Below are 24,040 nucleotides of genomic sequence, written 5' to 3' on the forward strand. Positions count from 1 at the left end.
AAGGCTAAAGTTTTCCATTTCTCAATTCCCGAAACACTACAGACACTACAGACTGCGCAAGGAGCCGATTAGTACTGTTCACATAATAAGTGTGCGCTCCTTGCGGTGCATTGTAACTGCTAAGCTACAGACAAACCAGGGAAGTGATGTGCTTTCCTGAACCCACGGTGTTCACACTGGACCAGTATTAATGGGCATCTTTTTCTATAGTTTACTCGTGCATGTACGCCCCCTAGAGTTGATAAAGGCTCAGTGTGAAATCTCGCAAATCTTGCTCTAGGCTTTTTTCTTTCACAGCTCTAGACTTGGTGTCGTACAAATCCAACCAAACCGCAATTAGTCATTTCTCCTTCTTGGTCAATTTTCAAATCCTTGACACCGACAAAGTTGAGTCTCTGTCAAAATCTGTCAAAGTTTGACCTGGTTTAACTTGTGGACTTCATGGCACCGAAGGGAGAAAAAAGAATTTTGCGTTTGAATTTGCCAGAGTCGGGGCTCAAACCGTGTAACTCTGCGTTTGGAGACATGCGCGCTAAATTTCTGCGCCAGTGATTGGCCAACAATCTATTGGAAAGTAAGGGGGATGTGACCTGATAAAGGTGTGGGAAAAACACACTAGATTGCGGGTTAAATTTCTCTTTTTTGACCCAAATGCAGCAGGGAGTGAATTTCCTAGTAATTCTATTTAATTAAAATAGACAGGCCTCTGGTTTGAGCCTGTTTCCTCCTCTTTCATTTTTCATCCTTAAAGTTTTAAATGAGCACTAACAGCGGCAACAGCGTGTGCCCTTCGCCTATAACAGGAAGGGAGGGGCGATGCACTGCGGAGTTATTGATTACATCAAATTTTTGAGTTGTTTTATTTACATTTAATTTTTTAAAATTATTTTTACATGAAATGAGTGCTGTGTCAAACTGTTTAACAAAAAAAAAAGAAAAAAGGAAAAACAGAAAAAAAAAAAAAACGAATGAACTAGGCAGCCGCCTAGGTCGCCTATGCCCAGTGCTGGTCCTGCTTGTAATACACGTTCAATGGACACATTTTGTATGTAGACCCTAAAAATAGTACTATAAATGTTTGTTGTGGTGAGTGAACATAAGAGTTCGTAACATGAAAGCTCACAACGAGCATTTGAGTGCATAGAGTGCTGGGTGAGTCGGTCCAAAATACTGATAGTATCAGTCTCAAGTAGTATTGGATCGATACCAGCCTGCAGATATCGATATTTCCACTCTTGTTTGAAACTTTTCTGTATCTGCCAAAAGCACCCAGCTGAGTCGCTGCCTCACCGATCTCACCAGTCCTGTGAGATCTCAGCAGCAGAGAAAGAGCATACAGGAGGTATGAACTGTTCACCCTATTTCCACTCTATTTAAATGCTGAGTTGTTTTTTTAATAGTTACTTTTCACCTGTTTGTATTGTTCTACCTAAGGGCTTTGAAGGTGAAAATTATTTATGTTTCTCTCAGTTGTTTTTTTCATTGTTAAACATTTTGATTTATTTATTTATATTATTAATAAAATATTATTATAAAGATGGTTCATACTTTTGATAATCTTGTAAGCAGTTTATTAATATGACCACTGGGAACAATGGCCTGACTGTATGTTAATAAACCATATTTGACTTATTGTGGTAGCAAATTTCATACTAACACCCTATAAACACATTAATAACGATTGTTAATGTGTTAATAAAGCTTTTTAATGAATCTTAATAGTAAGTGTTACTTTTGTTTCTTTTGGTTTCTCGACTGTTTTGAATTTACTTCTTAAGAGATTTTTATTTTAAGAAACCTTTCTCCATTTAATTGAAAACATTGTACTAATTCTGTTTTTATGTTTATCAAATAAATAAAAACTTAAGAAACGTACAAAAAAAATGTTTTCACAAGGATTATAAACAATTGAGATTAGATCCACCTTATTTACGTAAAATATTGCTATTAGTATTGATATTTGAGATATTGACTGTAAATGCTCAGCGTTGTATTATATAGACTTTTCATTGAAACCATTTGCTTGAAAATGTGTCGTCGTGGGTAGTATGAGTGTGGCTTTGAAAGTGAAAAAAAAAATTAGACAACCAAAGTGTTGTTTGTGTGGACATACTACGAGTACATACATATCATGTGTACACCCATTAGCAATAAGGAGCGAGTACTTATCCCTTACTAACCACTAGAGCGTGGCGTGCAAGAGTTAATCCATAGAATTTCACAAAGTTGCAGTTTCCAGTTTCTTCAATCTAATTGTTGCACCAAATTAGTCATAATTTTGTTGGGTTTATACATTTTTCACACTTTATGATTTTCAGGAACTAAATTGAGATATTTTTGAGAAAACCGAGTATTTTTCTGGCATTTTCTTTGCTTATTTTTTTGAATATATTACTCCATGAGTCATGAGAGGAGCTGAGAAACTGAGTAAACAATTGCAAAGGTTTTGTAAAGTCACCCTGGAATAACACTCTCACTTTACTGTGAACTGTCACAGCCCAGTGAGAGGCAGCCCGTACAGAACGGATGGAAAACACGAGGCAGCAAAAACATTTGCGGTAACGCTTTGAAGAGTGGCGCTAACCGGATCATTGACTTAAGGTCTTCCAACACCATTTTCTCCATCTCACCAGCGGTCCATGAAGCCATAAATATACATGGGGTTGAAGAACCCCTGAAAATAAATCTCATCTTCTCCAAACCCTCCAGGACCAGGATGAGTACAAATGCAACAAGATGAACTTTAACTGACATCAGTGATCATCAATCAGGGCCGGTGATCCTAATGGCTCTCAGCAGACAATGGAAGTGTATTGTGCGATTCTCAGTCAGCAAAATGGGGCATTATGGGGTCCTGACCAGGTCATTGGCTGTAGCATTAAGAGGATTTGAAAGGGAACAGATGACTAGATGAATAAAACAGAACACACTGTCATCCCTGGATTAAATCTGACCACCAACAGGAGGATTCATTTCATTTGAAGTTTACATCTTCTTACAAATATGAAATGACGCATGGGCGAAGCCATGGGGGCCCCCAGCAACCCCCTCCCTCCACACACACACACTCATTTTTGAGTTAGTATTTGTATCATTATTGAAAAGATTAAAAAAACTAAATATTAATAAAAAAATAATAATAAGTAATACTTCAAATGTTATTTTGAGCCCCCAAATTATTTGTTTTCTGGCTTTAGCCAAAATCCATGTTTTTCCATTCTATGGCAATAGAAATACATACTTTTGGAAAACTCATTGATAATTTATTTATAATAAAACTATTTTCATACAGAAATGAATGGATGCATGGGCGGAGCTATGGGGGGGAAAGAGGGGCCCAATCAATAAGGTTTGAGTCAATATTTGAATTATTTTTAAAAAAAGAATAAAAAACATGAAAAATGATATTGACAAAAGCAATATTTCAAATATATCTCCCCTGTAGTGTGTATCCCGGGCCCCACCTTTGGCTTTGACCAAAATCTGCATAGGAGGAGAGGAAATTCTTATTAAAAAAAAACAAAAAAAACCTCATAGATAATTCATCAATAATAAAACTGTTTTATTACACCAAACACGATTTGTGCGACAAATTCGTTTGCCCCGTCATTTTTTGGTTGCACGACAAATTCACAAAAAATGTGTTCCTCGGTTTGACGCCATGTGGGAGGAGCTACCAGCTAATGTTTTTAGGATGGTCGCTATAAGGAACGGTGTCTGTGGATATCTCACTTAGAATGTATTGAAGAAACAGATGATGTTGAGAAATAAATCAGGTTTATTTATTGTGAAGAGTTTTACAAAAACATCGGTATTCATGTCTCCATGTTTGGGTTCATGTGATTATTTTTGAAAGATTTTCCCAGTACAGGGCCAGTGTATGTGTGACAGCCGCTTCTGCAGTGTTTCTGTGTCTCTGTGGTTGAGCTTTGAAGACTCACTGTTTAATATTAAGGTGGGAAAAATGTTTTCTTTTTTTTTTAATGTCTTGATGAAGCCCGAGCCGGCAGCCTCGGCACCCCGCAGCAGCTCTCTGTCTGCCGGCGTATGGAGTGAACGAGCTATGCCGCGGGAGCAAGAACTACTGTAACATGCCCAAAGCTGAGTTCCTGATTGGCAGATGCATGGGGCGACCTGTCAAACTTCAGATATTTAAATGTTGCTTGTGCCACCCTATTCGCGCCCATCGCTCAATTCTCGTCACGGGACTTTAGATCGCCTCGTGTCGCGTCTGTTCCATAGACTTAACATTGAAACTGAGCGAATCGCATTTGGTGTGAATGCATGTATAAAGACATGACTCAATACATGGACGGAACTAAGGGGGGCCCCCATCAAAAAGGTCCCCTACCCAATTTTTGAGACAATATTTGTATCATTATTGAAAAAAAAACACCCATCAATACAAGCTTCTTTAATGTTGCAAAAATAACAGACGCAATATTTTAAAGGAAATTTTGAGCCCCGTCTGGGCCATCAGCACCCTGGCTTTACCCAAAATCCACATTGTTTACATTCTAAGGCAGAAGGAAATTCTAAATTTTTGGAAAACTCTTTTATAATTTATTAATAATAAAACTGTTTTCTTACAAACATGAACAAAAACAATACTTAAAATAAAATGTCGAGCACCTCAAATAATTTTCCTTACGTATGCTGGCCCATTTGGCCTGTCGGCACCCTGTCCCCAGCCCAAGGACCGGCAACCTGGGTGGCAACTCTGGTAGTTCTGCTGGCCCACTGGGCGGTGGCGCTCGTTTTCTCTGTCGGACTCTGGACAGTGGAGCTTGACCACTGAGGGCCCACGTAACCTTTCCACTCTCCTTAGCTTGGTTACATTAAAAGTGGGGTCATCTGGACCCCACAAGACAGTGCGCTGAACTATTTTTTCAATGATTGTCGATCTTTACTTGTGTCCAATGACAGACATGAAGTCTTGTCCACCTTTGCCATGGAAGGACTAACACCTCAATGTAAGGGTGGGGTCATCTGGACCCCATAAGGGAGCACGAGGGTTTAAGCCAATGTGGGCCACCACGGAAACCAAATGGGGCCCACTTGACCTTACTGGGTGGGGTCCTTTCCCAAAATCTAGGTTGTTTTCACGCTATCGCAAGAGAAAATTCTTATTTTTGGGAATGTTTTTATAAACATTATTTATGTTATAAATAAATAAATAAAATGGTTTTCTTAGAAACATGAAATTATGCAGGGGCGGAGCTATGGGGGCACCCCAGCAAAAAGGTCCCCCCCCTATTTTTGAGTCAATATTTGTATCATTTTTGAAAAAGATGAAAACACCATCAAACGACATAAAAAAAAAAAAAATCAATATATTTTATATTATAAATTTTGAGCCCCTCAAATGGATTGTTTCACAGCTGGTAGCTGAGATAGCATCATAGACTATATAATCACTGGACAGCTGTACACCTCGTGTTTTGTTCTGGCTCCAAGAAGCCAAAATCTTATAGATTTCTATTGAGAAATAGACAGTGATTTCTGTTATTCTATATTCCAGAATAACAATTCTTTTTTCTTGATAATCCTAATTTTTTTCAAGATTTTGTTTTCTTTATTGCAAGTTTTTCAAGTCATAAACTGACCAATCAGACACCTCATTAAAAGTACGCGGTGTTCCCTGGCCCCACCTCCTGTTGACTCGAACCAATCCCTGTCAACTGGCTCCAAATGGCGGGAAAATCATTGACGGATTTCGCAAGAGGCGGAGGTAAGGCCTTTCCTAAGCTTGCTTTGTCCAGTGATAATATGTCTATGAGTAGCATGCAAAACAAATATATATGTGACATTTTAAAGTAAATACAAAAGAATTAAATAAAAGCTACAAAGGTAATTCCGAAGCTTCAATTAAGGATTTTATTTGGAAGAATTTCCATTAGCTTGACATGCCTGAAAGGAGCACGCACATTTTTTCTGGGAGGGGATGACTGTCAGAGCGCCTGTCAAGTTCAAAGGCTTTTCCAGAGAGCCACATTACCTTCATCCTCCTGAAGCAACAAACAATGCGGTTAGAGTCACCACACTCATTACCAGAACCTCTAATGAAAAATGTAATCTATGCAGAAATGTGAATAAGCACAAAGATGTCACGCTGCTTCATATATTTCCGTCTTTGCTTGTTATTTACAAAAATCAGAAGAGCAACCAACCTCGGGGTATAATGCAAATGGTTTCTCAGAACAAACAGGAGACTTAAATTGGTATAAACATGACGTCATTTGAGCAGTATGAAATCTTCGATTTTACCATGAGTCACAAACGGCTTAGTGTGCGCTTAATCTGCTCAGAATTTTGTAGGAGTTTTGGATTTTAGATTTAAAACATTAGAAATACTCCAACTGTACTTTCTGTCCTTTAGTTCTGTCCTTAACTTCGCCTCCTTATTTGCTTCTCGCTCTCCAAAGCCGTCTCCTTCCACTCGCCGACTAATGAAGCTGAATTTTGAAAATCCTTGCTTAAAATAGCAGATGGCACATTTGAATAATGCCACAGTCCTGCTTCTCTTAACGCAGCGTTGCACGAGAAACAAATATGATCTCTTCATCTGACTCTGACTCCTAGTTGAAAGAGGAGGAAAGCGGTGCCGTTGCGGGAACAGAAGAAATACTTGTCAGATAAAGACGGATCCAAACGCAGAAATAACCTCCCACCAACAGCAAGATGTTTAACATCATTTTTAATTAGAGCTGCAACTAGAAACTATTTCGGTTGTGAACTAATCTATTTTTTGATAAGCCGTGACTATTTTGGTTTCAGTTTCGGTGTGAAATAAAAGTGTCAGATCTGCAGCAGAGAGGATCTTTGATTCAGCTCCGTGGTCCAGTTTTTAAACAGGCTCTAAAATTAATCTAAAACAATAGTCTGTGTTTTAAAATTGATCATTGGGTTCATTTGTTTCTTTAGTTCCCTTGTGTATATTCATATTCTTTGTGATACTATAAAGAAGAACATTTTCCATTGATCATCACATTTTAATTTATTAACTTGAATGCTGTTGTTGGATTGAAATAAATTGTAAAAATAAATGAGTAAAAAGTCGATGTTAAAACCCAAACCTCTGATTGTTGAGGATTGAAACTGTGTCCTGCATCATTAGTCTTTTTTTTTACTCTTTTTAGCAAGTTTTTGTGGCATTTCTCTGATGATAGAGGACATGTATAAAGAAAATAAAGCTTAAAATAGCATTTCTGAGTATTTCTTTTTTCAATTCGTTGTAAATCAGAAGCAGACGAAAAAATTCAGTTTGAAAAAGAGCGTGTTTTTGATGTAGAGAATACATTGGGTAGAGGAAGTGGGGCGGGGTTGCTCTGTGCCAATGATCCCGCCCACAAATCAGCGAATTTCTAAAAAACTGATGCCCGTCTGTAGAAACTGTACAAGAAAACGACAGGATTTTATCATTTTGGCTAAAATTAACATAATCATAATTAACTGGGAACACTTTTGAAATGGATCAAAAGATGATTGGAGTGAGATTGGAGAGTGGCAAAGATTTGATTTTTGGGGGTGGGGTTTAGACTGTCCCGCCTCCAACAGTTGCCAAGTTACATTGTGGCAGCCGTATGACCCCGAAAGGATACAGTGAAGAGGTTAAGAAGATGGATGGATGGATGCAATATTTCACACAAGACTTTCATAAACTATAACTGCAAAGCACTTTTTCTTTAAATCAAAATCAACCATTCATGTTGATCAGATAAGAGCTCAAAGAGTTACGCTTGGTCTAAGAGGGACATCTCCAGTGTTTAAGGGTTAAACTCCTGCTCCGACTATATTTTGATTTAGGCTCGTTCTCTACTGGTCAAAACCTGGAGGGAGCCGCATAGTTTTACTTTAGCCTTTAAGAAATTTGGATTTGCATTCATCACCATATTTATTTTTTTTTTTTATAAACTTGAATTATGTCTTATTTTTTGGAATGAACAAAAACAAAAATCTAAAAAGAAACTAGCATTTCTCAAAATGTGATTTTTTAAAAACGTTTTTATCTTAAGGTGAGGATAAATTAGCAAAAAACTCTAACTCGTTGCTTAATTACTAGCTAAACGCTAAACTTCCTCATTAAATTAAATCAGCCAAAATGTTAGCATGTTGCTAAAATAAAAGCTAAACTCTAAATTAGCCTAAAAACTCCAATAGTTAACAATAAGTGAAAAATATTAGCATATTGTTAAAATATTAGCTAAACTCCAAATTAGCATAGAAAAATTTGATTAGAGGCCAAAATAACCCAAAAAAAGCTTGTTGCTTAGTTACTAGCTGAACTCCTAAATAGCCAAAATTCCTCAGTAAACTAAATTAGTCAACAAAGTTTGCCTGTTTCTTAAATAAAAGCTAAATTACCTCAAAAAACTTCAGTAGATAACAAATTAGCTGAAAACATCAGCATTTTGCTAAATTATTAGCTAAACCCCAAATTAACATAAAATTCCTCGGTAAACTAAATTAGTCAAAATTGCTAGCCTGCTGCTTAAATAGAAGCTAAACTCTTAATTAGCATAAAAAACAGTAAATAACAAAGTAGCCAAAAATTTTAGGATGTTGCTAAAATAAAGCTCATCTCCAAAATTTTTGAAAAGTACTACAAAAAAAGACAAGTTGGAGACGCCCAAAACGTCAAAAATTGAGGCGGAGGGGTCCTTAACCAAACGTCAGTATGTGACGACTTGGGACTGAGAATGTGTTGATGCCGGGGCTACTATTAAAAGATATACGGTAAATGTTTTTTTTTTTTTTTTTTTTGATTGCTGAATTTCTTCTTCTTCTCTCTTTATGGTCTAACTGTTCAGCAATACTTTTGGGATGTACTGCCCCCTAATGAGCGACTGTTGTAACTGCATGTTACGAGATTCAAACAGAACTAAACTGATTATTTTAAGTGTTTTTTTACATATATGTTTTAAAAGATAAATTAATAAATAGCATTCTACTAATTTATTCACAGCCCACGCACGGATCATAACCAGGCTGCCTCAGTCCCTCGTGAGCTCTAACAGAAGGGATTCATCCACTGCCGATGGAAGGATCAAACTGATCGTGCTGTAAGCCGCTCGTAAATTATCAGTGGCGTTGTTGAGTTTGTTTGCTCTCGCGCGCCGCCGGTCGAAGACGCCCGGGTGGTGCTTCTCCTCTCCCCTCTCCTGATCTCACCGCTCCCCAGGGTGTGTCTATGGATAAGCGCCTCTCCTCTCCCGTGAGTGAGTGCTGCTGCTGCCTCCTCCTCCTCCTCCTCCTCTCTCTCCTCCTCCTCCCTCTCTGCCTCCTATCTGCATCTGCTGCAGAACAACACGCTCCTTCTCGTCTTTCATCTTCCTGTTTCTCACTCCGGAATCTCTCTATTTTTGTCCGATAAGTGAGTCAGCTCCTCCACCTACACCCGCGGAGTTAAAGGTGCGGTGGTGGGGGGGACATGTGGCACCTCCCGCTCATCACTTTGAGGATGGAGATGGAGTGGAGGAGAGCGCCGGATGGGATAGGAGCCCTGGAACCCGCATCAGTCACAGCGGACTGAGCCTGCATCCCTCCCTCCTCAGTCTGCATCCTCCAAGAACAGCCGCCGCATCATTTTTTTTTCTTTTTTTCCACAGCAGCTGCCCCCTCCTCGCTTCTTTCCGTCTCCCTTCCTGCTGCACCACTGTGGGAATGCAGAGAAGGTAGTCCGAACCTTTCTTTCACGGAGGGGTTCTCTTTTTTTTGCCTTCTGCTTTTTTTTTTCTCGAGCAGATCTCTCCATCACAGACAGCAGTGACTTGCTGCAGTCTGGACGCCTGTCACTACAGGAAATCTATGGGCTGGCTGCGCGCAAACTGGACCTGGATGGGTTGGATTTAGCCCGCTTTTCTCAGGGCAGCAACAACATCAAAACCACAGAGCTTCAGCTTCCACCAGCTCCGATTGGACTAAACCAGCAAGCAAGGGAGACCAGACTTGTGGCTGTTTCTGCTTGGACCTAAAGTTGAAGCTGCTCTTGAAATATTATTATTATTACTATTAAGAATGGTCTTAGAGAGTGGGGGCTACGCAGGGACATGCGGTCGATAATCCATGAATTGATGCTGGAGAGGGGTGCTGCCCTTGCCTGGGTTGTTGGTTTGATCGCTCTCAGATGGATTTACAGCTCCAGTCTAAAGCCAACCGCCAAACGGATCAATACCCCCCTCCGTTCTTTTTGCAACGCCTTTTTAACACGGGAGTGAAGCATTCTGGGATTTATCATCACTTTGTTAGAGTCTAACAACTGTAAGCCCTCATTACCAACCCCCCACCACTGGGGTTTGGATCACCTGTCCACAACTGTGTGTTTTCCGTGTGCATGTCTGTCTGTCTGTGTGTGTGTGTGTTTGGTGTGTTGTCCGCCAGAGGGAGTGAATATTGTGTTGCATGTGAAAGCATCTGAGTGCAGTGCCAGCTTTTAATTAGAACGTGACTGCGCGGGTGCTGCGTCTGCTTGCTTGTGGCTGCTTGTGAGTTTGTGTTCTACATCTGTGCATGCAGGTACATACAGGCTCAGCATTGTCAAGAGTTTTCCTGAAGATGCGCAGCGTTTCCTGCGCACCGCATCGCCTTCCTCTCACATGTCCCCGGCTCGTCTGGCCACCTGTTTGACCTCTCAAGCCCCCTAAGAGACAGAAAAAAAAGCTCTGGCAGGATGAGTGATCACTCGGGTGCAAACACTCTGGCAGCCATGACGCTGGAGGAGCCAGGGGCTGATCAAGCGTCTCCTCGAGCCCCGGGGCCTCTCCGCTGTGGCCCTTGTGCCGTCTGGCCTCGCCAGCAGACCTGGCTGTGTGCTGTGCCACTGGTCATGGGTTTTGTGGGACTGGGACTCAGTCTTATGTTGCTGAAATGGATTGTGGTGGGCTCAGTCCAAGACTATGTTCCCACCGATTTGGTGGACCCTAAAGGTAGCATCGGTCAGGACCCTATTTTCCTTTCCAAACCCAGCGCAATGCCTAAGGGACCGGACATTTCTACCGGTACCAGCACTTTGGCTGGCTCCACAACCCCAGTACTATCGACCACCACATCATTGGCGGCAGATGGTACTGCCCCAGCGCCAAGAACTCGATCAGGGCCACCAGCGAACCACTCTGCCAACGGCAGCACGGCCAACGGAGATGGCAATCGCGCCCCACACCTGCACAACCGCGTTGGCACCCGTGTGGGCGGGACTGCGGTCACCACATCCGCGACCCGCACCACCCGGCTCACGCCGCCACATAGCGGCAAAGAGGTCACCCCACGCAGCACCGTCCGGAAAGGAAGCAGCTCCAGTAATGGGCGGAACGGAGCGGCCAATTCAAAGCCGGGACAGTCTTCTCCAACCACCACGGCCTCCACCACGACCACGAAGAGTACCCCCAAGGTGCAGCTCACCACCTCCCAGCCGGTACCCCCAATGAAGCCTACGTCACGCTGGAATCACGGGCGCCCTGGAAAGGGCCCAGTCACACGCCCACACCACCGCTTCAGAACACGTGAGTTCCCTTTTTGATGGGTTTTGAATGAGTAAGCACCGTCTTATGAAGCTATTTGGAGTATCAGAAGGGATAGCAAAAACAGCTGTTTGCCTACATAAGGGAAGTCTCTGTCCTTTTATGAGACCTTCCCAAGAGACGATACCATATATATACATTTGTTTTATACCCACATGGAAACTGTATACTCCAGCAGTTTAATATTAATCATACTCATTAGCACAGGCTGATATCAGGGGATACTCTCAGTGCCTTCACCCCTCTCATCTTTATCTTTCGCTTGTGCATTAATCCGATATGAATCTTACCTCCAGAGGGTTTTTTTTCTTGTCTCTGCAGTTGAAGTGGCATTAAAGGCAGGGTTCATTTTCATCCATATTTTTGTTTTGAAGGCCCAACCAAGGATGCTAACGCTCTGTATTGGGGGCTGTGACCAGCAAAAAAACAAAGAACAGAAGGTGTTGCGGTGTCATGGAGAGAAAAAAAACCGTCTCCTCTCTGAAGGAATCAGATCCAGCGAGGCCACACATTCCGTCTAGCAGGACGTTGCAGGTGCATAGAGATTAGGGCTGGGAATCACTGGGTACCTCACGAAATACGAGATACATGGCTCACGATATCAATGATATTGCGATACTTCAATATTTGGTAAAAATAATCTCTAATAAATCACAATATATAGAACACATATATTTTTTTTATAAAAATATATCCCCATTTATTTGATAGCTTGAACACAATCATAACTAAAAAAGTTACATTACCTGCGATAGTCCTTGTGTGAATGCTTCTTGCTGAATGTGGTCGCTAAAGATTTTAAAGAAATTTACTGTAATTGCTGAAGGGAGTTCGCTGAAAATGCTAAAGCTATTTGCATTTTGTCTAAATTTCTAGAAGTCTTAAAGTTCCAGAGAGTGCACAAAGAATTTTAAGAATTTATTGTAAAATTTAACAAACTGAAAAGAAGTTTTCAAATGCATAAAAGTTTAAACACTGAATTAGTGAAAAACCACGGTGTATACCAAATTACCCAAAAATGCTAACACGTTGCTAAAATAATAGTTTAACCCAGAATTAGCCCAAAAAACATTAGTAGATGCTAAATTAGCCAAAAAAGCTAACATGTTGCTAAAATATTAGCTTAATTTAAAAAAAGACCCCCAAAAAACCTCAGTAGATGTCAAATTAGCCAAAAAAGCTAGCTCATTGCTTAAATACTGGCTAAACTCCAACAAAGCCTAAAATTCCTCAGTAAACCAAATTAGTCAAAAACGTTAGCATGTTGCTAAAATAGAAGATAAACTCCAAATTAGCTTATAAAAACCCCAGTAGATAACAAATTAGCCAAAAACGTTGGCATGTTGCTTAAATATTAGGTAAACTTCATTTTTTTTCAATTAGTATAAAATAAATATTAAAACTCAGCAATTGTTGTAACAGAAATGAAATATTTCAAGTAGCTGCCAGGCACATTTAAACCCACGCCCCCTATCTGCCTCCAAAGGATGACGAATACAACGCTTCAAACAAAAATAAAAGATCAATACTTGGTGAGAACCAATTGGGAATCAATTGCAGGTCTAAATATCACGATATATCGCAATATCGATATTTTGAAAAAATCCCCAATGGAGATAGGAGGCAATAAAAAAAAAAAGGAGGCTCGGAAGGGGAGATGGATACGGGGGACGAGAAAAAGGAATCACAGGACAAGTGGAAATTGAAAAGAAATGGGAGAAGAAAAAAAGAGGAGAAGTCCTTTGAAAAACAACAAAGTTGGAGAGGATGTCGAATGAGAGGCTTGAATGCAGGGAGCATAACAAAGCAGGAGGATGAAAAGTGAGGGGGAAAAAGAGACAGATGGAGAGGGCTAAGTGAAGGAAAGGCTTGAGGGAGATGGAGAGGAAAGCTGGAAATTTTGCTTATCTTGCATTGTGTAAAAGAAGGAGCCTAACATTTGTTAATTCTGGCTTTTTTTTTTTTTTGGTGGCAAAAATGGGCGGGGCCAGATGAGATACTAGTAGTGTTGAAATATGTTTACAGATATTCCCAAGAGACGTTTGACCTCCTGTAAATGGATTTACTCCGTGGGAGTGGATTAACAGTTAAAACATTTTTTTAATATATTTTTTTCCCCTGTTTACAAAGATTTTCTCCGCCTTTTATCAACTGGACAGATCGACTCCACCAACAAACCGATCGAGTGACATGTTCTCGTTTTTCTTTGGGCAAAATATTTTCTGCATAGCTGGCTTTACATGCATATAGACAGTCCTCAGACTCCTCCTGCAAACTAATCCGCCGCTCCAGAGTCAATTACATCACTTGCCAAAGAGCTGCCAAACAGCTGAGAGCTGCCAAAGCGAGCAGCACCCTCATGTGAACATCAGGAAGCATCTGTTGTGCTGTAAACTATGAAAGACCACAGCCCTCACACGCTGAAGCATGCTCAGCAAAGCTGTTCTTTGTTAAGGAGAGCTTTCAAATCTAAGAAGTGTTTCTCCCCAGTGGAAGTCAACACAAACTTGATGCCATGGGGAACGGGCCTTCTCTACATGTTTTTTTCTGTAGATCGTTTTATCACGAGGCTGCTTCTGGAAATGTCTCAAACAAAGCTCACTAAGCTCGTCTCAACTGAGGCGCATAGAGATCGGCTATTTGAAAATGCCAATTAGTTGATGTGTTTACTACAGTTTTCCTTAAAGTCCCCCTCCAATGAAAATTTAGCTTTTTTTTTGTTTTTAACTTATGAAAGAGAACAAATGTAATAAGAAATCATTTTGTTTTTGCATTTCCGAGTATTTCTCCTTTTAAATCAATCAAACTGTCTTGGACAGACTCTGTTTGAATGAATGATCTTCTTCCCATCAACAGCTCTGCTGCACATGCACTAAACCCTCATCTGTTCCTAGTGTCTAGTTCAGGTTCTGGAGAAGAGAAGATGGTATCTTCACATTGACTGCAGTCAAATGAGCCGCCGTTCACATTTCTGTGGTCAAATCAGCATCACTGGATTTTATGTGTGAGTTTCATCCAATACTTACGGTAGCAGGACTGAGAACGCTGAAAAATCTCCACCATAACTCCACGAAGCTTCTTGATGTGACCACGGAAATGTGAACGGCGGCTCATTTGACCGCAGTTGGAAAGGATTGTAAATCAATGAAAGAGCATTTTGATGTTAGCTTTCATTACTTTCTGCTTTGAGAAACCAATGATTGAATGTATTGATCACAGCAACGTCAATAAACATTGGAGAATTAGCTAAAAGAGTCTTCGGTGAACTGGAAGGAGAAAGAATCAGGATTTTGGAGGAAGTTCTGTCCATTTCTGCCAGCAAGGTCAAGGGTGCCCCAAATGGGTTTGTCCGCAGTTTTTATGGTGGCCCCACCTGTGTTTGCCCACATTGGCTGTGACACGGGCAGCAGAGCTTAGTCTGGCGATTGGCTAGCGTAGCGACTTTAGCCAATGTGGCCAAACACAGGTGGGGCCACCTGGACAAACCCATCCGGGGCCCACATTTTCTGGCCTCTTTTAAACCATATGGGGCCCATTTGACCTTGATGGCTGGGATGAAGCTCTTCACTTCCTCGTCCGAGCTGACATCCGGATCAAAACCATACGGCTGGACATTAGGATACTTTGTAACATTTTTATGTAGAAGCGGTGAAGATTTACGCTAGCGAGACAAAGAGTTATTATAATCAGACAGGGGAGCTAGTCAGCTCAGCACTGAAAGCCACACCCCTTCAGAGGAGATTTTGGAAACAGAGGCTTCAGATCAACATGAAAAATGGCTTTTTAAGACATTTAGGTTGTGAGATTTTAGTTAAAAACTTCATAATCATAATTAAAACACTACTGAGAAGGTTCTTTTTTCATTAAAAAATTATCATGGGGTACTTCAAGGAAATCCTGTTATAAGCCCTTTAACTACAATTGAATTCCGTCTCTTTTCGTCGTTTTTGTGTGTTCCTTCTTATTTTACTTGGGAGCATGAACAGCAGCAGCCAAACTGGAGCGGTGATGATCACCAAAGCAAGCGTGCAGCATGTGTTTGCATCCGCTGCAGTCTGTAATTTGGTTTTTCTCCATTTTAGAGTGTCATGTATCTGACTCCACTTTACATGCAAGCCCCATTGGCTCACAAGTAGGGCCATCACAGGCGAATGGAGCCGTGCACAATGAATGCTTGTTGGAAAACCATGGGATGCATTGTTGGCTCCGAGCCCATTCAACCCTCCTCTCAGTTGTGAAAAATGCTCCTTAGTGAAAAGTTGTTGCAATTCCGCACGCATCCCACTAGCCCAATTTCAGCTTCTGAATTTTAATAGCTGACATTTTCGCCGCGCAGGTTCACCGGTCTGTTGTGTTCCTCGCTGAAATTAGTGGCGGTCTGAGGGGGAAATGGCAGACTCCGTCAGTGCTGTTGCGTGTTCATCTATATGTTCATTAAGGGAGCACGGGCCAGACGTGGAGGAGCTGGAATGTAAGGAAGCGGGACACGTGAAGCTGCTGCAAATCAGCTGACTGAAGCAACAGCCATTAATTCTAAACAGCTGTGGAGCTAGGGCACTTAAATAAGATGAAAGTGTGCTGCTGCTTCCTATGGGTTTAACTTATCAGCTGGATCCCCTGGCATCCCAATGTTTGGTGGTTAGAAACTCCTCTCTTGAAAGTGTTCTTCATAGAGTTTTCTGCGGTTGATAATGAACAGATTGCAGCCGCCTTTCTTGACTTTGATCTCCCCTGATCAGTCTAGGATTGTGTCGTAGACGGGGAGACGGATAGATGGACAGGCAGACTCACACAGTTAGTGGTGGTGTTTAAAGAGGCTGCCTTGCTAATTGGCAAAGCATTGGCTTAATGGCATGAAAAAAGCAAGGAGACAAAACATTTGGCAGTGTCAGTCATCTTAGATTAATTAGGGAAGCTAATAAAAATCTTCATTTGCACAATCGTTTGAAGGGGTAGGAGTGTCTCGATTACCTCATCAGGCATGAAAACAAAGCGATGATGGAGCACTGTGACCACATTAGGAGGTGGAAGTGATTTCCCATGCATCTGTCCATCCAACCATCCCTCCATTCCCACTTTGTCCTGATTAGGGTTGTCCTTGAGCAAAGACAGGTTCACTCTGGACAACAGCTACCGGTATGGAATTTCCTATTTTAAGTATGATTTTTTTTTTCTGTTTTTGGTATTAAACAGTGTTACTTTTGAAAAGTCCTTAAGTTTCTTGTATTAGGCTATTTTGCATATCAGGCAAGCTCGTGTCTGTTGTTGTACACTTAACTACTATTATTAATATGTACACAAATATGAATAGAACTGAAAAGTATAACAGTAAATGGTGTAAAATTCACTCATAAGATTTTTGACATGTTCTTGTGACAATTGTCTTATGATGGAGGACATATTTTAACTTTACAATTGCATTTCTGTGTCTTTCTTTATTCAAATTGTATTAAATTGGAAGGAGATACAAAGAAATGGCTGCTGGAAAAAGCTTGTAACGGTTACATAAGATCTACAAGCCTTAAGCATTCCAAGACATCTTTTTTTTTTAACTAGTACCTCTTCAATGAGCTATTATCATTATGATGATTATGATTGTGTTAAATTGTGTCTTATGGGTGGATTCTCACTTTTTAAACCTGAAGGCATTTATTTATTTGGTGTTTGTCGGTGAAAATCCTTCAATCATCAAGTTGAGTCATAGCAACTGGACTTCAAATCTTCTTTCTTGGAACATTTAATCATTCATCCATGTGACTTCATAAGTCTGAATGTTGCAGGACTCAGTCCACATTTGTATCCATCTACAGTTCTGCAATAGGAGGATGAAATTATCAGAAACAAAGGGTTATTGGGTGTGTTGTGCTTGAGTTCTGGTCTTCTTCAATACAAATGAAAGGGCAGCATGGTAAATAGGAGACAAACTGGGTCTAAGGCCTCCTATTCTATTAAGGGAAGGGTTGTTACCTTTAAATGCATTTGATGTTGACTTGAAATTGCTTATTTAATGGTTGCATTATCCCCTGCTCATAACAGTTTGGAGAAACTATTGTGATTTAAAGAGAGTCCAAATTAATGCTTGACAATATTTAAAATCTTTTTTTGTTACTTTTTGTTGACATGCTGCATGATGTGAATTCTTTAAAAAATGTATGACTACGCTGAATGTGACACAATACTGTCTCCAGTCAGATCTATAGATCGTTGACACTGATAGAATGATTAAAGCTGAAAGCAAAAAAAGCCAAATACAATCCAATAAAAAGAAAATACGTTTTTATATTTTGCTTTCATCTAAAAGTAATTTAAAAGCACCTCTGTGTTTGTAAAACCAGATAATTACTCTGCACAAAGCCGTTATGTAGTAGACAAACCTCATTTACCAAAAAACAATAATTGATCTTGTTTTTTTTTTGTTTCATACTGTAGCTCCTGATGTGAGTCCTTGTGCTTTTATAGCTGCTGATTGGATGCTTACTAGCAATTCTGTGCCACAGTAACTTAAGAGTAATGACTGTTTTCCTTGGAAATGACAGCATTTTCCTTCCAACAGTGAACCTATGTCGGTAACATAGAAGGGCCAGTGTCACACTCCTCTTTTACTGCCTGCGTTTCTATAGCAACTGCACTGTGTTGCCACAGAAAGGCCTACCTGTTAATTGGCTTGGTTATCTTTGATGCCGGCCAGTGGCAAGTATTTGAACAACAAAAATTAGGAAGAATAATTGCGTGATTGTTTAATCAGTTGACCTTTAGCGACAATATCACAGCTAATTGAAGGAAATGGGGCTTGTGGATGAATTGAAATGGTATTAATGATAAGCAAAACAAATCCAGAGAGAAATAAAGGTTGGACGGAATTTTGTTTTCTTTGTTTTCTCTTAGTTGAACAATAGTTGAACACTAGTAGACCTTTGGTCATTGTAGTCAGTGTGTGTTTGTGTGTGTGTTGGTCCAAAAGTGATTTCTGAGAATGTTACGTACGAAAACCCAAATTCACGATATTCAGCTGGACGCATCACATCAAGGTTAGTAAACACAACGATACCGAGGATGTCTCTGAGAAAGACAAAACAACCGTAGCAGAGGAATTCTTTATTGAAATTGTTGATCCGGAACAGACAAAAAAATTGAAAAAGATCGTTTATGTTACATAGAAACTACAAAAGATATTGTGGGCGGGACACAAGCTCTACAGCTGGATAACTCCAATGTAACTCAGCATTTTTGTCACACTAGTAAAGTTAGGTTGGAGGGTGTGAGGAGCTGTAAGCTAGCGGGAGAGCATGTAAACGGCAACAGGTTGGGCATGGAGGGTGGGGTTATTTTGCGATCCAGTCCTTAACTCAGGCAAATTTTTAATGAACTACTGCCGGTCTGTGGAAAGTATGTCTTTTTTGGATTTTGGCAAAAAATGACAATCAAAACGAAAAGATGACTCAAAAGGTGATGGGATTGGGTCTTTAATGACAGCCTGAACATGAGCACTGGAAGTTCTCATAAATGTAGTTTGTTTTTCCCCCATTGCCGTGCAAATCCCGCCAGGGACCCAGTCATCGATGCATGGCGGAGGTGTTCGTTTGTCTGTTGGGGAGCCTTAATAAGAGGCCAGTGTCAAATTAAATTCCACATTTGCAACAAAATTGCATCTCAGGCTGAATAAGGGTCCAATATCATTACAACTTGGAAGTCACAATCCTGTCAATTACTAAGCTCCAAACGCAACAGACTGTTGTTTTCTCAGAGACGGAGGAAAAAGGTATTATTTTGTTTGTTTTTGTTTTTCCGTGGCCATACGTGAAGCCAGCACAAAGTAGGAATGTGGAGCCAGTGGAGCATGTACAGAGGATTAACAACAACGATACAAATCCAGTTTGCTTCTCGCTCTGTGTGTCTCTCCTCCTTCTCTCTCCAGGGAGGTCAGACTCAGATTTGCCAGACAGCCTCTGAGGCCCCTCTGTCTCTCCTGAGACATGCTCTGTTTGTTCACAGAGGCTGTCTCAAGCCAGGCTGCTTCTGCACAGCATGTGCAGCTGCACCGATTTGCAAATGTCTTCCTAGTGGAGGGCGACCTCTCAGGCTTTAGCTTCTGCTTTTTTTTTAGGGCGCCTTACCTTCCTTACTTCCTTTTTTCTCCAAATCCATATCAATAAGAAGATGAGTTGGTTCCAACAAGTTTACTTGTATCTGAACACTCAAATATTCACAATCTGTTCCCGAATATCTTTTTTAATGTCCAAGATTACAATTTTAATCTACTAGAGTATAGTGAAAACATACTTCAAGTGATGACATTACTGCCATGAAAAGTAAAATAATGTTGGACCTAAAGTATATAAACTAAACAAACGAAATGCGCTACCGTCACAAGAAGTAAAAAAAAATAAACAAAATAAACTGTTGAGGATGCTTCTATTTTTTTTCTTTTGCATCGATGTAGATTAAGATAAGACAATAAAAATAAGCTTACCAAAACAAGTTCTGAAAAAAATGGTAACATTTTATAATAAAATTTCTTAACAAGCTTTATTAAGACATTAACAAACATTCTAAATGTGTTTATAGATTATTAGTAAGACATTTATTATCATATTAATAAACATTATTATGTTTACAGAAGAGTAGTAAGAAATGTATTAGGACAATAACAAACATTATTTATGTGTTTATAAATCGTTATTAAGACATTTATCAACACATTGATAAACATTATTTTGTTTATAGGTTATTACTAAGACATCTATTAACACACTAAAAAACATTAGTAATGTTTTTATAGATTATCAGTCAGAAATTTATTAGCACAATAACACAAATAAGGTTTATTATCATACTTAGTAAGATTCATCACCATTTAAAGTGAGGCCAAAAAAAAAAAAAAAACATTAATAAACTGCTTAAAAGAATAACAAGTGCATTAACTATCTTTTTGAACATTATTTTGAGTGTTACCAACAATTCTTTTAGTGTATTCAGACTGGACACATTTTGTTAGACTTGTGAATCGTTGATCTTCGTGAATCGAATCGCCACCCAAGTAACTATCCAGAGCCCTACTTGTGTCTGTACATGTGAATGAAAGCAGATCCGATCGTATTTAAGGTGTTTTCAAGACACTGAAATATGTTGAACATGTTTTAGTGTCTGAAAAGAAAACTTATAAAATAAAACCCTTCCAGCCTCTGCAGGAATCTAATTTCTTTCCTGGAAAACTATTCTATTTTTCAGAAAATATTCACATTTCACAGTGGAATCCGAAACGGTGTGTGCATGAAGTATTGTCCCTTAAGATCCAGCCAGCAGGACCACTTGACACTGACGATGACCAATTACAAAGACGGATCTATCTGTGTATTCAGCGGGATAAGCCTCCAGACAAATTGTCTTTGGGCGACTGCACACTGAAAGTTTAACTTTTTTTTTTTGAGCAGGGACCTTGCGAACCCCACAGTGGTAGTGGTGCACTTTTCTCACTAAATCTAAAAAGAATCAATGACGGAAAGGGGAAACAGAAAGTCCAAAGTGAGGACGGCTGGGAGGAAAAGAGGACAGAGAATGAAAGAAAACAGCGCGGAAATGAGGTTTTCTCAGTACAAAGGACTTATTTGACAAAGACTTTCCAAAAACAAGGCTTCAAGATGAGGGTCTGTGGGTAAGGTAGACTCACTGGAGTGAATGAGTCTTGGCTATGCGTTCTGCATATCTCGGGCCACTATTCTGCCTGGGCTATTTTTATCCCTCATTTTTATGTAGATTTTCCCTAAAGGTATTGTCCATATTTCACTATGTGAGGGAAGAAACATCTGCACAGTCTGTCCTGGGCAAAGTATGAAGACGATCCCAATCAGTATGTTATATTATACCGTGACATACTTTGACCTTGAGTTGTGTGTAGGTGTCTCGGAAACAGATGAGTGAGCACAGCTCGTGCCACCTTAGCTTGGTTGCTGAAACAGATCAACCGCTGTAGTTTGATGAGTGAGTCACTCACTGGAAAAACAGTCAATATTAGATTTATTTGGATTTTTTAGACAAAGGCAAACATGGACCATAAATTGTTATGATTCTAGGCTTAGGTTTTGACAAGTTCTGTTTTCAGGACTCTTGTTTTGCTCGTAAGGGTCCCCATCTGCATGGCTATTTTGGGCATCTGGGATCTGCCCTTTTTGGGGAGGGGTACTGTCATGATTTTAGATTTAGGTTTTGTCAAGTTCTGTTTTCTGGACTTTTGCTTTGCTCATAAAAATCCCCATCCTCATGGGTGTTTTGGGCATCTGGGATCTGCCCTTTTGGGGAGGGGTACTGCCATAATTCTAGGCGTTTTCCTTGTCAGTCTCACCATGTTCGGGTTAATGAATCCACAGATGTTATCTTTTAGTTAATCAACCTCAGTGTATTTACATCTCTGGTTTTCAGTTTTTGCATTTCCTGTTCTGGAGGGGGGTTGCGGAGACTGCTCCCCTTCATGTGTCCTGTCCATGGGGAGAGTCATCGGAACGGCTCCTCCTCACTTTTTTTCCGTTAGGTTCGATACCCCTCAGATCCGTCTGACTGCAGGAGCTCTGTTTTCTGGACTTTTGTTTTGCTCGTAATGCTCCCCATCCTCATTGATGTTTTGGGCATCTGGGATCTGCCCCTTTGGGGAGGGGTACTGTCATGATTTTATGCTTCGGTTTTGTCATGTTCTGTTTTCCCTGTCAGTCTCACCATGTTCAGGTTAAATTATCCACAGCTCATTTAATTAATCAACCTCAGTATATTTAAGTCTCTGGTTTTCATTTCCTCAGTGCCGGGCTATCTGCTCTCTTTTGTCACAATTTTTGTTTCTCCATGGGTTTTTGTCATGTTTTAATTACTTATACAGATATAGAAACCAGTATTGGGTGGATCAAAAACACATTTATGTACATTTTTTGCAACATGTTCAAAGCTATTTTTGCAGTGTGGAGCCATATCCACTTCTTGCATGTCATCCCCCTTAACATAACAGACATCTGAGCCACGAGTTCAGTCTCTTTGGCAACACTTCCTCTCAGGCTGTGTAAGTGTATCCCCTCCTGCTTCGGTTGATTTGGCAGAACTTAACCGCGACTCCATCCAAGCCCTAAATGTGACCTTTTGTGACACAAAGCCTATAGATCTTACTGACGGGTGAGAGCCTATAGGATCAAAGGCTTCAAGGTGGATTTTAATGCTAGTCACATAGGTAACCAGCTTCTCTTTGCTTGGGATTTGTTTTTTTTTTTACTTTTCCCATCATTTCTCACGCAATCACAAGCCAGATGGAAAAATTGCTGCTCATCTTTCAAAACTAACATAGTGATGGATTTTATTTTGAAATAATTGGTGAACAATCAAAACACATTTATAAGCTTTTCAAGAATTTGAAGCTAAAATTTTAAAGAGAGTTGATTTGGGGTTGTGAGAGACTGTAAGCTAGCGGGAGAGAGTGTAAACGAAGGGATGATGGGAAGTGTGGTCAGGCTTACTCACTGCCAACGGTCCTGCCCACAATTCAGAGGTGATTTATATCAAACTACTGGTGCTATGCTGTAACTATCTCTTAAAAAACAACAGTTTTTTTTTAATCTAAAAACAGCATAATCATAATTTAAAAACCACTGGGAACTACGTTAAAATTGGTCAAAGATGATCGAAATGGGTCTTTAACACCAGCAACACCCAAATAACAGACGTTTTGAAAAATTTTGAAATTGTAATTTTGGGTTTTGAAACCTAAAAAACAGAACATTTGAAGCTGAAAATAATTGTGTTTATCTTAGATTAGCAAAACGTTTTGGAGATTTGACATTTTTTTGGCCAAACACCTATTTTTTGTTAATTTTTTTTCGGTTTCAAATCATTTATGCCCCAATTTAGCTCCATACATTTTCCAAACCATGGATCTTTAATTTTAGACGTGATCAACGTAAATCAGCCAATTCCGACAAAGAAAAAAGTACCAAGACAATCAGCCCATTTAATTTAAATGTTGCAAACTAATGCAATGCTGCCTTTATCCACTTTAGAGTCCGCTGAAATTATGCTAATTGGTTTAAGAGTTATGGTAGCTTAGCGAGTGTAAACACTAGAGCTAAAGCCCCACTGTTATAACAGTCTATAACTGTTGCATTAAAAGACGAAATTAAAAAGTTTAAAATAAGTCATTAAAGTCATAAAGTGGACTATAATTCACTGAATACAATGAATAGAATGAATCAATGGGATTTTGATTTTAACTATAAGTCTGATTGGTTCTGATGTTAAACCCCACAGAGAGTTTCTGAAATGATTACAGCTGTTATTGATACAAAATTGTTGCTGAATATAAATCCTATTAGGCTGGAAATAAATGTTTTGACACTTATGAAATCATACTTTTGCAAAAGCAAACAAGTTCAACGATGGTTCCGAAAAAGTATTAGATGTGATCTCTTTCTTCTTGGGCAGAAAGAGGGAAACACCTTTGACTGATATTTGACTCGCAGGCAAACATCAGGAGACCCGTGTAAGGGTGGTCTTGC

General features: G+C 39.9%; 1 protein-coding gene across 2 annotated transcripts in view; it reads left to right on the plus strand.

Annotated features, from left to right (window-relative positions):
• Positions 1-8,457: 8,457 nt before the first annotated feature.
• The window catches only part of nrg3b (neuregulin 3b), a 293,063-nt gene continuing 277,480 nt past the window's right edge, over positions 8,458-24,040 (plus strand). For both annotated transcript variants that reach the window (XM_024285818.2, XM_024285819.2), the window contains exon 1: positions 8,458-11,498. In XM_024285818.2, coding sequence (XP_024141586.1) covers positions 10,670-11,498 — 829 coding nt within the window. In that variant the 5' untranslated portion in view covers positions 8,458-10,669. The remainder of the gene's footprint in view (positions 11,499-24,040) is intronic.

The sequence above is a fragment of the Oryzias melastigma genome, linkage group LG19, assembly GCF_002922805.2.
Source record: "Oryzias melastigma strain HK-1 linkage group LG19, ASM292280v2, whole genome shotgun sequence".
NCBI lineage: Eukaryota > Metazoa > Chordata > Actinopteri > Beloniformes > Adrianichthyidae > Oryzias > Oryzias melastigma.